This window comes from Dipodomys merriami, unplaced genomic scaffold (assembly GCF_024711535.1).
Source record: "Dipodomys merriami isolate MVZ:Mamm:240054 unplaced genomic scaffold, mDipMer1.0.p SCAF_440, whole genome shotgun sequence".
Classification (NCBI taxonomy): Eukaryota; Metazoa; Chordata; class Mammalia; order Rodentia; family Heteromyidae; genus Dipodomys; species Dipodomys merriami.
The window spans coordinates 433,636-449,150 of NW_027206003.1; the positions used below are offsets into that span (position 1 = coordinate 433,636).

General features: G+C 64.2%; 1 protein-coding gene across 3 annotated transcripts; it reads right to left on the reverse strand.

The window, feature by feature from the left end:
- Positions 1-213: 213 nt before the first annotated feature.
- Positions 214-14,995, reverse strand: Trim17 (tripartite motif containing 17). 3 transcript variants are annotated; one of them, XM_069994073.1, is made up of 7 exons: positions 14,164-14,995; positions 6,422-6,855; positions 4,879-4,974; positions 4,000-4,230; positions 2,085-2,107; positions 1,132-1,235; positions 214-889 (listed from the first exon to the last, which is right to left on the reverse strand). In XM_069994073.1, the coding sequence occupies exons 2-7, from the start codon at positions 6,848-6,850 to the stop codon at positions 342-344; spliced, it is 1,431 nt and encodes a 476-aa protein (XP_069850174.1). In that variant the 5' UTR covers positions 6,851-6,855; positions 14,164-14,995; the 3' UTR covers positions 214-341. The 3 variants fall into 3 exon arrangements, with proteins under 3 accessions (XP_069850174.1, XP_069850173.1, XP_069850175.1); XM_069994072.1 differs by lacking the exon at positions 14,164-14,995 and adding an exon at positions 7,904-8,179; XM_069994074.1 differs by lacking the exon at positions 14,164-14,995 and adding an exon at positions 7,666-7,687.
- Between the last annotated feature and the right edge of the window lie 520 nt (positions 14,996-15,515).

The following is a 15,515-nucleotide window of genomic DNA, read 5'->3' on the forward strand; positions in this document are numbered from 1 at the left end:
GCACCCCGAGCCTCCCCAGTGCCCGCGCACCCCGAGCCTCCTCCCCGTGCCCGCGCTCCCCGAGCCTCCTCCCCAGTGCGCGCACCCCAGCTTCTCCCCGCCCGTGTGCCCCGGGCCTCCTCCCCGCGCGCGCACCCTGGACGGGGCGTCCTCCGGACGGGAGACGGCCTGGCACAGGGCGCGTCGACGCCCGCCGGGGTCCGCGAGCAGGAACCACACCAGCACTCGGGCGCCCGCCTGCAGCTCGGATATGTATTTAGAAGCCGGTCCGCTCGGAACTCGGGGCTCTTTGCAAAATTACCTCTCGAAGCTTCCGCCACTGCGGCCGCCGGCGCCCGCGCCTAGCCCTTGACCCACATGGTCACTGTGGAGATGACCATCTGGCCGGACTTGGGGGCCCCCAGGCAGAAGAAGGGCTGCAGGGGCCCGGGGAAGGCGGCCTGCGAGTAGGTGTGCAGGTGCGCGCCGTCGTGCGCGCTGTAGAAGGACACCTCCCCGGCCTGGAAGTCCAGGAAGACGCCCACGTAGCTGGGCGGGTCGGCGAGCGTGACGGGCGCGGGGGCCGCCGCGGGCGCCGGCTTGGGCCCCTTGCACAGCTGCACCACCCAGAACCCGTTCTCGGGGGACTTGGGCACGCGGTCGCGGCGGCTCACGTTGTCGCGGCACACGCCCAGCGCCCACAGCGCGTCCCCGGTGAGGTTCATGCCCACTTCCCAGTAGTGCCTCCCGGCCGCGTAGCTCTTCTGGCCCACGGCGCACGGGTAGGCCACGAAGCGCTCGCGGCCGCCGGGCGCGCCGCCGTCGGGCGGGAGGCTCAGGTAGCAGCGCTGGCGGCTCTCGTACAGGAGCAGGTAGGGGTAGGCCGAGCCGGGGTCGGGCACCACGTCCTCTGCGGGGAGGGGCGAGGACGGCCGGTCGGGGCGGGGGCCGGAGGCCCCTCCTGCCGCCCCCCTCCCCGCTGACCCACCGGCCCTGTGAGCCCGAGGTCGCTCGGTGGCGCCGCTCCCGGAGCCGGAGCGACTCAGCTCGGCAGGCCAGGGATGCCGCCCGATCGGAGCCGCCTCCGCACCCCGCCCGGGGCGCACTCCCCACCCGAGGTCCCCGGACGGGAGGCCCCGCGGCCGCGCTCACCCTGGAAGCTCTTGAGCACCTCGATCTGGCCGGGCACCCGGCACACCGTCCGGAGCGCCGCGGGGAGGTCCACCTTCGGGTACTGCACGCTCAGGCTGCTCTTCCTCCGGGGAACAGACGCGGCCCCTCAGCCCGCGCGCGCCCCCGCCGCCTCCCCCGCGCGCCCCCGCCGCCTCCCCGCGCGCCCCCGCCGCCTCCCCCGCGCGCCCCCGCCGCCGCCCCCGCGCGCCCCCGCCGCCGCCCCCGCGCGCCCCCGCCGCCTCCCCGCGCGCCCCCGCCGCCGCCCCCGCGCGCCCCCGCCGCCTCCCCGCGCGCCCCCGCCGCCTCCCCCGCCCGCCCCCGCCGCCTCCCCGCGCGCCCCCGCCGCCTCCCCCGCGCGCCCCCGCCGCCGCCCCCGCGCGCCCCCGCCGCCTCCCTCGGGGCCGCCCGCCTCCCCCGCCCGCCCCCGCCGCCTCCCCGCGCGCCCCCGCCGCCTCCCCCGCGCGCCCCCGCCGCCTCCCCCGCGCGCCCCCGCCGCCTCCCCCGCGCGCCCCCGCCGCCTCCCCCGCGCGCCCCCGCCGCCTCCCCCGCGCGCCCCCGCCGCCTCCCCCGCGCGCCCCCGCCGCCTCCCCGCCCGCCCCCGCCGCCTCCCCCGCGCGCCCCCGCCGCCTCCCCCGCGCGCCCCCGCCGCCTCCCCCGCGCGCCCCCGCCGCCTCCCCGCCCGTCCCCGCCGCCTCCCCCGCGCGCCCCCGCCGCCTCCCCCGCCCGTCCCCGCCGCCTCCCCCGCGCGCCCCCGCCGCCTCCCCCGCGCGCCCCCGCCGCCGCCCCCGCCGCCTCCCCGCGCGCCCCCGCCGCCTCCCCCGCCCGCCCCCGCCGCCTCCCCGCGCGCCCCCGCCGCCTCCCCCGCGCGTCCCCGCCGCCTCCCCGCGCGCCCCCGCCGCCTCCCCCGCGCGCCCCCGCGGCCGCCCGCCTACCTGGCCAGGGTGTCCTTCACGTCCTGGAACCAAGAGAGAGAGGGGCTCAGCTGCCCCCTAAAGAGGGGCTCAGCTGCCCCCTAAAGAGGGGCTCGGCTGTCCCCGCCGGCCGCCCTCACTCTGCAGACAGCTCTTCCCAGAGCCGTCTCTCCCGTCCCGTCTGGTCCGGTCCGGCCGGTGCTGTGCCAGCTCAGCCACGGGCGCACGGAGGGCCGGGAGCCTGGGGAGCCCAGCCCGGGCGCCTGCCCGACATGAGCGAGCCGCGGCCACGCGCGCGCGTGCGCACGGAGGTCACACCCACGGTTGCGCGCGCACACAGCTCCCCATGCGTGCAAGGCCCCGACAACGCGCTGGAGAGGGGCGTGGGGCAGAGCCCGGTCTCCACCCGGCGGGGCCTGCCGGGCTCCCACCTTGGGCAGCAGAACCCTAACGCTGACTTCCGGCACAGGACCCGCCCGGACGGTCTGCGGGAGCTGCCTGCTCACCAAGGCTCTGGGGCTCAACCTCAGACACAGGAAAAGGCCCCACTAAGTGTGAACAGGTTGTGGTTTTGGTTTATTTGCTTTTAAAATTTTGCCAGTCCTGGGGCTTGAACTCAGGGCCTGGGCGCTGGGCCTGAGCTCTTTTGCTCAAAGCTAGCGCTCTACCAGTTGACAGCTCCACTTCTGGACTGGTTTTGAACCATGATCTCCAGGTCTCAGCCTTCAGATTACAGGCTCCTGGCTTTGAATAGGCTTTTTTGTTTTTGTCGTTTTTTAATAGAAGAAAAACTGTATCCTAAGTTAGAATGGCTGTGAAAGCTATCAAGGAAAACCCCGCAGGGCATCAGCACCTGTGTGCTGTAATCCTTACAGATTCCCTGCAGGAGATATTTGCTTCAGTTGCATAACTATATGCATGCATGCGTCTTCAGGATCGTAGGGCAAAGTGCATTCTGTGCTGTAATTACCGGGTGCTCGAATGAGCCAGATGCCCACCCGTGTGTCAAGTCAAGGCCAGCATCTCTCCACCCCTTCCGGAGCCGTAGCATTGCAGGTACCTCTGCCCTGCCCCCAAACCAGTTCTGCCCATGCAGAGTCAGTGAGTCTCCTCCATACTAATGGTGAGCCCTGCCCCAGCTCTCCATCAGATGCCAAGTGCCCAGCACCACCTCCTTAGGCCTGGAAGCAGGGAGGTGCGGCTCATCTGGGTTGGAGCCTCCTGGAGGCTGAATTATTTCCTCCTTCCAAAATGTCATAGACAGAAGTCCTAGCCTCCAGGACCTTGGCATGTGAGTGTATGATGATCCTTTATTAAGCCTATTGAAAATTAAAAATACAGTAGGCTTGGCCACTGCACATCCCCTCACACTGTATATATTGGGAGCACACCCTGGGAGTCTCATGGCTGACTGGGAGTTATGGCTTGCTACTGCTGCCCAACATGGAGAAGGAACACTACACCACAGAATGCTAGCCTGCTGGTCTCCAAATCTTAATCTTTCCAAGCACTGCTGGGACACCATAGTGGAACATTCCACACCCGATCTCATAGGATCAGAATGATAAGTCAGAACACAGGGGTACTGAAAATTATTACATATATCCACCATCAGCAGAACAGATGAATTTCATGTTGAGACACTGGTTCTTGCCCCCAGATATCTCATTACATTGATGGCAGTATTCCAAAATTCAAAAGAAGATTTGACATCTGTACTTCTTCTGTCCTGAGCATTCCTGGTATGGGATGTGCCACCTGTACTCTTCCATCAGCCTAAGCTATAGCAGACGTGTCTCTCAGGCTGCATTTTCTCCCACGTTTAGCCCATGCTAGCTATCCCTGGGCCTGGGCATCCTCATACCACACCCCCATCTCCTGGCGATTTATACAGGTATGTGGCTATGGGTGGCTGGCCCGGCCCAGCCAGCCTCACCTGCAGCATTTGGACAGGGTCCTCTCGGCTCCGATCCTCCAGCTGCAGGAGCAGGTTGTGCAGGGAGTGGTTCTGTCTGTCCAGGGAGGCTTTGCTATCCTGCAGCCTCATCACTGTCTCCTCCTCCTCCTTCTTCAAGGTCTGCAGGAGCCTCCGCTCTTCCTCCACCAAGAAGAGGACCACCTTCTGGAACTCTACCAGGATGCGCTCTCTCCTCTCCTTTGCTTTATCCTGCAGGGGCCACAGCCAGCCATGAGATACCATGCCACCTGTACCATACAGCCAGCCATGAGAGACCATGCCACCTGTACCATACAGCCAGCCATGAGATACCATGCCACCTGTACCACACAGCCAGCCATGAGATACCATGCCACCTGTACCATACAGCCAGCCATGAGATACCATGCCACCTGTACCACACAGCCAGCCATGAGATACCATGCCACCTGTACCATACAGCCAGCCATGAGATACCATGCCACCTGTACCATACAGCCAGGGGCAGACAGCTCTGCTGCTGTATCCGTGCTCCAGCCAAACTGAACTCACTCGCTGGATCTGGTGAAACACTGTTGTTTTTTTAACCTGAAGTTACATGCTGTGGTTTCGTCCTTGGATGAATCTCCAGAGGTCTAAGTCTGCATCCACGGCCCCTGCACGCTTCCTCCCCTGAACACCTCCTCTCCCTCATGTTTTATTTCAGGTTAATTCTTGGGTCAGCGACTGACATCAGAGGGTGGAAGGAACCTTTTCCTTCCCTGAATCCCCGACACTGAAGACACTGGAAGGCGTTGGGGGCACATGCTACCATAGTGGGTGGGGATGGCTGTGGGGAGGGAAAGGCCCTCGGGGCCCCTCCACAGCCCTGGCACCGACCTGCCACTCTACTAAGCTCTGCTCCTCCTTGGCTTGCATCTTCTCTGTCTTTTCTATCTCCTCCCGGAAGTACTTCATGTCCTCCTCCAGCTTCACCTGTGGGATGCACAATCACAGGAATTAGGCCAGTGGATCGACCCCTCTCTGCCCGGCCTGAGTTGTGCTCTCTAAAGCTGCATGGACCAGACACCCCACCCCAGACAAGCCAGTTCAGCAGCGAAGCAGGTCAGAACAGGCCCCAATAGTCCATTTCTGAATGAGGGTTATGAGCTAGAGGCCCCTCAAATACAAAAGTATAGTTGCAGGAATTGCTCAATCTTTTTGTTCCTGAAGCCTGAGGGACAGAAGCTGGCCACCTTGTACAGGAGACACTTCCGGCTTTTGTCTGTTTATGTGGTGCTGAGGAATCGAACCCAGGGCCTCATGCATGCTAGGCAAGCACTCTACCCCTGAGCCACCTTCCCAGCCCAAGTCCAAGCACCTTTACTTGTGCTTTTCCAGTTTCCTTTTCTGTCCACATTAAGTCATCCAGCCAAGCATTGATGGCTCACGCCTGTAATCCTAGCTACCCAGAAGGCTGAGATCTAAGGATTGGGGTTCACAGCCAGCCCAGGCAGGAACGTCTGAAATTCTTTTTTTTTTTAAATTTTATTTTATTTTATTTGAGAACATACTGTACAGAGGGGCTACAATTACATGGGCAGGATAATGCATACATTTCTTACCAAGCATTGCAGCCTCCTCCTTTGTTTACCTTTCACCTCCCTTCCCAGCCTCCCCCCTCCCCCCACCCAATCATACCCCCCTCCCCCCCACCACCGACAAGCTGGTTTTGACATGACATTTTGTACTTCTCATTGTTGCAACAGGTCCACCTGAATCCTTACGTCTGAAATTCTTATCTCTAATCAACCAACAGTAAACTAAAAGTGGAGCTGTGGCTCAAAGTGGTAGAGCATTAGCCTTGAGCAAAAGAGCTCAGGGACAGCACCCAAGGCCTGAGAACAAGCCTCACAATTGACCGAAAAAAAAAAAAAAATGATCCTTTGGAGTCTGATTTGGAGAATCAGAACACTTGCAGTTCTGTAATTTGGGACTGAGAGGGGAAGGTGTGCCAGGGCTGGTGTAGCCTATGTTCCGCAGCTAGACCAGCAGCAGCCTAGTGCCGCTTTCTCCTACAAACCATTTGAGCACATTTCTAACCGGCCAGGCCGCAGGGACCCTTAGCTCTCAGAGGGAGTGGAACACAACTACCCCGGGACTCCACCCCTCCAGAGTGGCTCACTGGGCCGCCAGGCCAGGCCAGGGCCCTGAGAGTGAAGCCTAGGAGTAGGCCACGGAAAATGGCCTTGTTGGCTTGGGCCTAGGAGCCCTGCCCTTCACTGGACACCCTCCCTCTCTAGCATTGATCCTGGCTCCCTCTTCACTGGATGCCACTTTTTCATCTCCAACCGGGGTTCCTGACCCCCGAGAGGCCATTCCCAGTGCTGGCTAGCGCCTCTGACCCGCTGGTCAGGTGCCCTCCCTGCGGCCCCTCCCCTACCTTGTACTCCTGCACGGCCTCATCCACGGGGAGCGCCCTGTGGGACTGGTGCTCCCGGGACTCCCTGCAGACAACGCAGATGGGGGTCTGCTCCTCCAGGCAGAAGAGCTTGAGGGGCTCCTGGTGTGCGGGGCACAGGTCCCGCCTCTGCAGCCCCGGGTGCTGGCGCGCCATCTCAGCCACTTTGGTCAGCAGGCGGTTTGGCCGCAGGTTTCTCTGGGGGGACATTTCCCTGCACTCGGGGCAGGGAAATGACCCCTTCTGCCTCCTCTTCCCCTTCTTGCCTTTGGCCTTCTCCCAGGTCATCCGGATGCACTCGCGGCAGAAGTTGTGACCACAAGAGGTCATCACTGGGTCAGTGAAATAGTCCAGGCAGATGGAGCATGTGGCCTCTTCCTGTAGCTTTCTGGCAAGTTCCACAGCATCCATGGTTCCTGGGAGATTAAGGTGAGGGTTTCAGCTGGCTCACTGCGCCTGCTGCTTTCCCATAAACAGCACAGAGCCTCTGTGGCTGCTCACCCAGCCCCTCTGAACCTTGGTGCATTAAGCCTGAGCTGAACCCTGCCTGTCTTCGCCTGTCCAGATGGCCCTGCAGAAAATGCTAAGCTTCCTGAACACTTTGATGTGAGCCCCGGCCAGCCTTTGGGGCAGGGATGTCGCAGGTTCCTTGAGCCCGTGGCTGCGTTCTCCACCGGGTACCGTCGTCCCTCACACTGCAGTCCATTCCCAGCTGCAAAGTGACCGGGGCTCAGCGTCTGCCCTCAAGGCTGGAGCCCTCGCCCTGAGCTGACCAGACCTCAAGGCTGGAGCCCTCGCCCTGAGCTGACCAGACCTCAAGGCTGGAGCCCTCGCCCTGAGCTGACCTGCAGTTCTGGCTTTGTACGGTCACTTGGATGTGCGGAGTCTCACTGACTTTTCGCCGAGACCCCACCCCCAGCCTCGAGACCCCCACCCCCAGCCTCGAGATCCCCACCCCAGCCTCGAGACCCCCACCCCAGCCTCGAGACCCCCACCCCAGCCTCGAGACCCCCACCCCAGCCTCGAGACCCCCACCCCCGGCCTCGAGACCCCCACCCCAGCCTCGAGACCCCCACCCCAGCCTCCTGAGTGGACGGAGGGGTGAGCGGCCGGCGCAGAGCCGCGCGGGTCTTTTCTATTAGGAGCCAAGTTCGGTGCAGCAAAGATGCAAGCACCCGCCCAGTGCGCGGACACGCGCGGACACGGCCAAGGCTGCCTACACCTACAGTGCGCGGACACCCGCGGACACGGCCAAGGCTGCCTACACCCGCCCAGTGCGCGGACACCCGCGGACACGCGCGGACACCCGCGGACACGCCCAGCCGCGTGCACGCGCGGGCCGACGCACAGCCCACGTGTGGACGCACACGCACGCCGCCGGCGGACGGCGCTGGACGCGGGGCCGGGGCGGGCCGGGCTCGGAGCCGCCCGAGGGCGCCCGGGGCCGGGGCGGCGCGCTCCTACCTGGCCCGCGGCGGGCGGCTCCGAGCCCGGCTCTGTCCGGGACGCGGGGTCCCCGGACCTCGGTCACCGGCAGCCCCGAGAAGGCGCCTTGGCGGGCGGAAGGCCCATCCAGGGCCCCGCGGCCGGAGAGGCTGGCGGGGGCGAGCGGAGGGGTGCCCCGGGCCGCGCCGGGAGCCTCGGGGGTCGGAGAGGGCCGGTACGCAGCGGAGGTCCCGCAGGGCGACGGGTGCGGGGCCAGGCGCCTGCAGCCCGGGAGGCCCAACAGCCCGCCGCGCTCTGTGACGTCACCCGGAGGCGGCGCCTCGGGGTTGCCCGCACCTGGCCCCGCCCTGTCAGGCCCCGCCCTCGGGGCTCTGTGACGTCCCGGGAGGGCGTTGCCTCGGGGGTCTGCCCGCGCGAGGCCTCGCCCCGCCCACGGGGCTCTGTGGCGTCATCGGGAGGGCGGTGGATTACTTGGGGCAGGGCGGGGCTAGGTGAGGACGGGGCGGGGCTAGGTGAGAGGCGAGGCGGGGCTAGGTGGGGGCGGGGCTAGGTGGGGACGGGGCGGGGCTAGGTGAGAGGCGAGGCGGGGCTAGGTGGGGGCGGGGCTAGGTGAGGGCGGGGCGGGGCTAGGTGAGGGCGGGGCGGGGCTAGGTGAGGGCGGGGCTAGGTGAGGACGGGAGGGGCTAGGTGAGGGCGGGGCGGGGCTAGGTGAGGGCGAGGCGGGGCTAGGTGAGGACGGGGCGGGGCTAGGTGAGGGAGGGGCGGGGCTAGGTGAGGGCGGGGGTCTAGGTGAGGGCGGGGCGGGGCTAGGTGAGGGCGGGGCGGGGCTAGGTGAGGACGGGGCGGGGCTAGGTGAGGGAGGGGCGGGGCTAGGTGAGGGAGGGGCGGGGCTAGGTGAGGGCGGGGGTCTAGGTGAGGGCGGGGCGGGGCTAGGTGAGGGCGGGGCGGGGCTAGGTGAGGGCGGGGCGGGGCTAGGTGAGGGCGGGGGTCTAGGTGAGGGCGGGGCGGGGCTAGGTGAGGGCGGGGCGGGGCTAGGTGAGAGGCGAGGCGGGGCTAGGTGGGGGCGGGGCTAGGTGAGGACGGGGCGGGGCTAGGTGAGAGGTGAGGCGGGGCTAGGTGAGGACGGGGCGGGGCTAGGTGAGGGCGGGGCGGGGCTAGGTGAGGGCGGGGCTAGGTGAGGACGGGAGGGGCTAGGTGAGGGCGGGGCGGGGCTAGGTGAGGGCGAGGCGGGGCTAGGTGAGGACGGGGCGGGGCTAGGTGAGGGAGGGGCGGGGCTAGGTGAGGGCGGGGGTCTAGGTGAGGGCGGGGCGGGGCTAGGTGAGGGCGGGGCGGGGCTAGGTGAGGGCGAGGCGGGGCTAGGTGAGGGAGGGGCGGGGCTAGGTGAGGGCGGGGGTCTAGGTGAGGGCGGGGCGGGGCTAGGTGAGGACGGGGCGGGGCTAGGTGAGGGAGGGGCGGGGCTAGGTGAGGGAGGGGCGGGGCTAGGTGAGGGCGAGGCGGGGCTAGGTGAGGACGGGGCGGGGCTAGGTGAGGGAGAGGCGGTGCTAGGTGAGGGAGGGGCGGGGCTAGGTGAGGGAGAGGCGGTGCTAGGTGAGGGAGGGGCGGGGCTAGGTGAGGACGGGGCGGGGCTAGGTGAGGGAGGGGCGGGGCTAGGTGAGGGAGGGGCGGGGCTAGGTGAGGGCGAGGCGGGGCTAGGTGAGGACGGGGCGGGGCTAGGTGAGGGAGAGGCGGTGCTAGGTGAGGGAGGGGCGGGGCTAGGTGAGGGAGGGGCGGGGCTAGGTGAGGGCGAGGCGGGGCTAGGTGAGGGAGGGGCGGGACTAGGTGAGGGCGGGGGTCTAGGTGAGGGCGGGGCGGGGCTAGGTGAGAGGCGAGGCGGGGCTAGGTGAGGGAGGGGCGGGGCTAGGTGAGGGCGGGGGGGGACTAGGTGAGGGCGGGGGGGCTAGGTGAGGGCGGGGGTACTAGGTGAGGGAGGGGCGGGGCTAGGTGAGGGCGGGGCGGGGCTAGGTGGGGGCGGGGCTAGGTGAGGACGGGGCGGGGCTAGGTGAGGGAGGGGCGGGGCTAGGTGAGGGCGGGGCGGGGCTAGGTGAGGGCGGGGCGGGGCTAGGTGAGGGCGGGGGTCTAGGTGAGGGCGGGGCGGGGCTAGGTGAGAGGCGAGGCGGTGCTAGGTGAGGGAGGGGCGGGGCTAGGTGAGGGCGGGGGGGGGCTAGGTGAGGGCGGGGGGGGCTAGGTGAGGGCGGGGCGGGGCTAGGTGAGGGCGGGGCGGGGCTAGGTGGGGGCGGGGCTAGGTGAGGACGGGGCGGGGCTAGGTGAGGGAGGGGCGGGGCTAGGTGAGGGCGGGGGTCTAGGTGAGGGCGGGGCGGGGCTAGGTGAGGGCGGGGCGGGGCTAGGTGAGGACGGGGCGGGGCTAGGTGAGGGAGGGGCGGGGCTAGGTGAGGGAGGGGCGGGGCTAGGTGAGGGCGGGGGTCTAGGTGAGGGCGGGGGGGGCTAGGTGAGGGCGGGGCGGGGCTAGGTGAGGGCGGGGCGGGGCTAGGTGAGGACGGGGCGGGGCTAGGTGAGGGAGGGGCGGGGCTAGGTGAGGGAGGGGCGGGGCTAGGTGAGGGCGGGGGTCTAGGTGAGGGCGGGGCGGGGCTAGGTGAGGGCGGGGGTCTAGGTGAGGGCGGGGCGGGGCTAGGTGAGGGCGGGGGGGGGCTAGGTGAGGGCGGGGCGGGGCTAGGTGAGGGAGGGGCGGGGCTAGGTGAGGGAGGGGCGGGGCTAGGTGAGGGCGGGGGGGGCTAGGTGAGAGGAGAGGCGGTGCTAGGTGAGGGCGGGGCGGGGCTAGGTGAGGGCGGGGGGGGCTAGGTGAGGGCGGGGGGGCTAGGTGAGGGCGGGGGTACTAGGTGAGGGCGGGGCGGGGCTAGGTGAGGGCGGGGCGGGGCTAGGTGAGGGCGGGGCGGGGCTAGGTGGGGGCGGGGCTACGCGAGGGCGGGGCGGGGCTAGGCTGAGGGCGGGAGGGGCCGGGATGTAGTTGTGAAGGCACCGTGCCCAGGCGGCCGGGCGGAAGGGCTCGCGGCGGCCGCCACCTGGGGAGGGCGGGGCCTCCGTCGCGGTGAGGATCGAGGGTGGAGGATCGCCCGCGGCGTGGGGCGGGGCGGGTCTGCCCCGGGTCTGCCCCGGGGCTGGGGAGGTGGAGATGGGGTGCGGTGGCCCGAGGCTGCCCGCGGTCTCAGGGCACCGTGCGGGGCCGTGAAGGGCTGGGGGTCGCCACCCGGCTGCGGGTGAAGACAGCCCGGCCCGGGCCGTGGCGCAGGGTCGGTCCGTGCAGACAGACAGCCAGACAGCCAGCCTGGCGCGGGGTCCCTGCAGACAGACAGACAGCCAGCCTGGCGCGGGGTCCCTGCAGACAGACAGACAGCCTGGCGCGGGGTCCCTGCAGACAGGCAGCCAGACAGCCAGCCTGGCGCGGGGTCCCTGCAGACAGACAGACAGCCTGGCGCGGGGTCCCTGCAGACAGACAGACAGCCTGGCGCGGGGTCCCTGCAGACAGACAGACAGCCTGGCGCGGGGTCCCTGCAGACAGACAGACAGCCTGGCGCGGGGTCCCTGCAGACAGACAGACAGCCTGGCGCGGGGTCCCTGCAGACAGGCAGACAGACAGCCTGGCGCGGGGTCCCTGCAGACAGACAGACAGCCTGGCGCGCGCGGGGTCTGTCCAGACAGACAGACAGCCTGGTGCAGGCCGCAGACAGCGGCCTCCGGGTGGAGCGGCCCTGGCCGCATGGTGGACAGCTCACTGGGCTGCAGTAGGCTTTCAGCCGCTTCACTAGCACACGCACTCGGCCGCCATCCAACCTCGTGTGTAGCAGGCAGTGAGAGAAAGAGGTACAGACAGGCTGAAAGAGCTGGAGAGCCGGACGATGACTGCGTAACACCCAGGCAGGTCTAATTAAGGGGGGTTCTGGGCTGAGGCTCACTTCAATATGGAATAGAGCACAGAATTTTCAAAAATCTAATAAAAAACCCCAAGCGCACACATGACATCAGCATGGGAACGTCAAGCACACACATGACATCAGCATGGGAACGTCAAGCACACACATGACATCAGCATGGGAATGTCAAGCACACACACATGACATCAGCATGGGAACGTCAAGAAGCACACATGACATCAGCATGGGACCGTCAAGAAGCACACATGACATCAGCATGGGAACGTCAAGCACACACATGACATCAGCATGGGAACGTCAAGAAGCACACATGACATCAGCATGGGACCGTCAAGCACACACATGACATCAGCATGGGAACGTCAAGCACACACATGACATCAGCATGGGAACGTCAAGCACACACATGACATCAGCATGGGAACGTCAAGTACACACACATGACATCAGCATGGGAACGTCAAGCACACACGACATCAGCATGGGGACGTCAAGCACACACATGACATCAGCATGGGAACGTCAAGCACACACATGACATCAGCATGGGAACGTCAAGAAGCACACATGACATCAGCATGGGAACGTCAAGCACACACATGACATCAGCATGGGAACATCAAGCACACACATGACATCAGCATGGGACTGTCAAGCACACACATGACATCAGCATGGGAACGTCAAGAAGCACACATGACATCAGCATGGGAACGTCAAGAAGCACACATGACATCAGCATGGGACCGTCAAGAAGCACACATGACATCAGCATGGGACCGTCAAGAAGCACACATGACATCAGCATGGGAACGTCAAGCACACACATGACATCAGCATGGGAACGTCAAGAAGCACACATGACATCAGCATGGGACCGTCAAGCACACACATGACATCAGCATGGGAACGTCAAGCACACACATGACATCAGCATGGGAACGTCAAGCACACACACATGACATCAGCATGGGAACGTCAAGCACACACACATGACATCAGCATGGGAACGTCAAGCACACACGACATCAGCATGGGGACGTCAAGCACACACATGACATCAGCATGGGAACGTCAAGCACACACATGACATCAGCATGGGAACGTCAAGCACACACATGACATCAGCATGGGAACGTCAAGCACACACATGACATCAGCATGGGAACGTCAATGACCCAGGTCCCCATCAGCTGCGATTGCTCCCTGCTCATTTTAATGATATTGCTGATCCAACACAATGGACTTGAACTGTAAACATGAAAGTCAGGATTTGCAGAATAAAACATTACCATCAACAGCTACATTTACCATCAGTTTGGGTATCATTTCCACAGCTGGGGGATCTGGGTGTTGGAAGAAGCCTGCATGGTGCATGGGCTACTGTTATTTTTGTCACCATCTCATAGTGTGCACCCAGCTCCCAGTGAAGGAGACACTCGCTGGCCCAGGCAGGAAGCTGATGAAAATGGACTTGTAATGTCTTCATGGTTGCCACTATTTCTTATAGGTCTGGGTTCCCAGGCTTCTCACTAGGTGACATTAAAAGAAAGTACTGCGGATACTGCTCTTATCTGTGAGTTTTGCGGCAGTAACGAAGATTCTCACATCCCAGAGACTTGCTGTAACTATTATTCCCAATATTCACAATGTGTGCATGTGGGCCCTCTAAGCAGGAGGGCTGGTAGAGGCTTGTGAATTAAACCGACAAAGGATAAAGAAGAGATCTAGCACCCACATTTCACGGTACATTGTTCACTTTACATGTTGTTAGACATGGAAGTTTCTACGCCATTTTAACAAGCTGTGAACATTTGTGAAGCAATTAGAGAAAGGAAGCAGGGGACGGGACTTCTGGGGGTGCATTGTGGGAAAGGAGTGTAGGACATGCATGGGGGGAGGGGGGCTGGGAAGGAGCCTAGGACACGCATGCGGGTGGGTGGGTTGGTAGTTGTCTATGTAGACAGCTTGATGCAAAATCCAGCATTACAGACACAGATATCTGGTGCAAGACAGGAGACATCTTCATACCTGGAAATGTCCTTTACAAAAGAGATATCTGATCCCGGTGTCAGAGTCTGACACCTGTATCCTAGCTTCTCAGGAGGCTGAAACCTGAGGATTGTGGTTTGAAGTCAGCCTGGGTAGGAAAGTCTGTGAGACTTCTGTCTCTAATTAATCTCCTAAAAACTGGAAGTGGAGCTGTGGCTCCAAGTGGTAGAATGCTAGCCTTGAGTAAAAGAGTCCTGGGGTAACACCCAGGCCCTGAGTTCAAAGCTAGGGGACTGGCACACACACACACACACACACACACACACACACACACATGGGAAAAGGAAAAGAAATCTGTACCTTGATTTCATGTAGGAAAGGATAAAGGATTGAGGTTTTTTCTTTTTTCCTGTGTGTGGTTCTTAAGTTGCCTTCAGCTTAAAATAATATACCAAAAGGAGTATATTTTGAGATAACACGTCCCGATCCTCTCCAGCCCCTGGGCTTTCTGCAACAGGCCTTCATCCTCTGGAATGAATCTGAAATGTTGCTAGTGATGTTTTTAGGACAAAACACTCCAGACAGAAGTTTCTGGACCTTCAATGTCCCTTGAGCCCGTGTGTTGAAGGCGTTGTCTTCAGCCAGTGACACTGCTGGGAGATGGTCTAGAAGCTTAGGAAATGGAACCCAGTGTCAAGAAGTCATGGAGAGAGCCCTTGGAGGGGAGGTCAGGATGATGGGCTCGCTCTCCTCTCATTTAGCATCCATGAAGTGTCCGTGTTCACACGTGACAGTACGTGCTGCCACCGCAAGCCCAAATGGAGCCAGACGACAGCTCAGCCCCGCGAAGCCTTTCCTCCTCCACGGCGGTGACCGCCAGTGTCCGTCGTGGTCAGGGAAGCTGCAGCTGTAGCTGTGGGAGACCAGAGCTCACCACACCGCGTACGCCGGGGCCCAAGGATTACTTCGAGTGGACCAGCTTGGAAGACAGCAAACAGAACAGCCTAGAAACGTGGAGAAGTGGCCGTCTTACCGGTGAAATACAAACCCACGCAAGCTGCCTGGGACGGGCTCGGGCTTCCCAGAGAGCAGGCTTTTCCGGCGCCTCCCGTGATCTTCCTGGGCCGCCCCCTAAAGCTCAGAACCCTAAATTGCGACAGCTACTTTTGGGGATCCAGTGGGTGGCTCTGGACAGAGCCTTCGGGTCAACAGCTGCAAAGCCAGGTGCCTGCGTAGCCTGGGATCGTCCTCCGCGGGTTCCGCTATCTCAGCGCCTGCCGCGTCCCTATTGGCTGGCTCCCCGCAGGCGTGCTGGCTTCCATAGCGCCTGCCGCGTCCCTATTGGCTGCCTCCCCGCAGGCGTGCTGGCTTCCATAGCGCCTGCCGCGTCCCTATTGGTTAGCTTCCCGGAGGCGTGCCGGCAGGCTGTACTCTAATTGGCCCGCGGGTGCTCCGCCCTGCCGCCTGCCTCTCCTAGCTGCCTCTACCAGGTTGGGCTCCGCCGCGGCTAGGGGCGGCCGTGCGTGGCCGTGCGTGACCGTGCGTGGCCGCGCGTGGCCGTGCGCGGCCGTGTGTGACCGTGCGTGGCCGGCGGCGCGGGCCGCACCCTGTGTCTTTCGGAACCACAATTCTCTCAGAGCTCCTCTTCCCAACGCCCCGCGGTCACGTCTTCACAGGAGACGACGGAGGACCCGGCGTTCGGGGGCGGGACG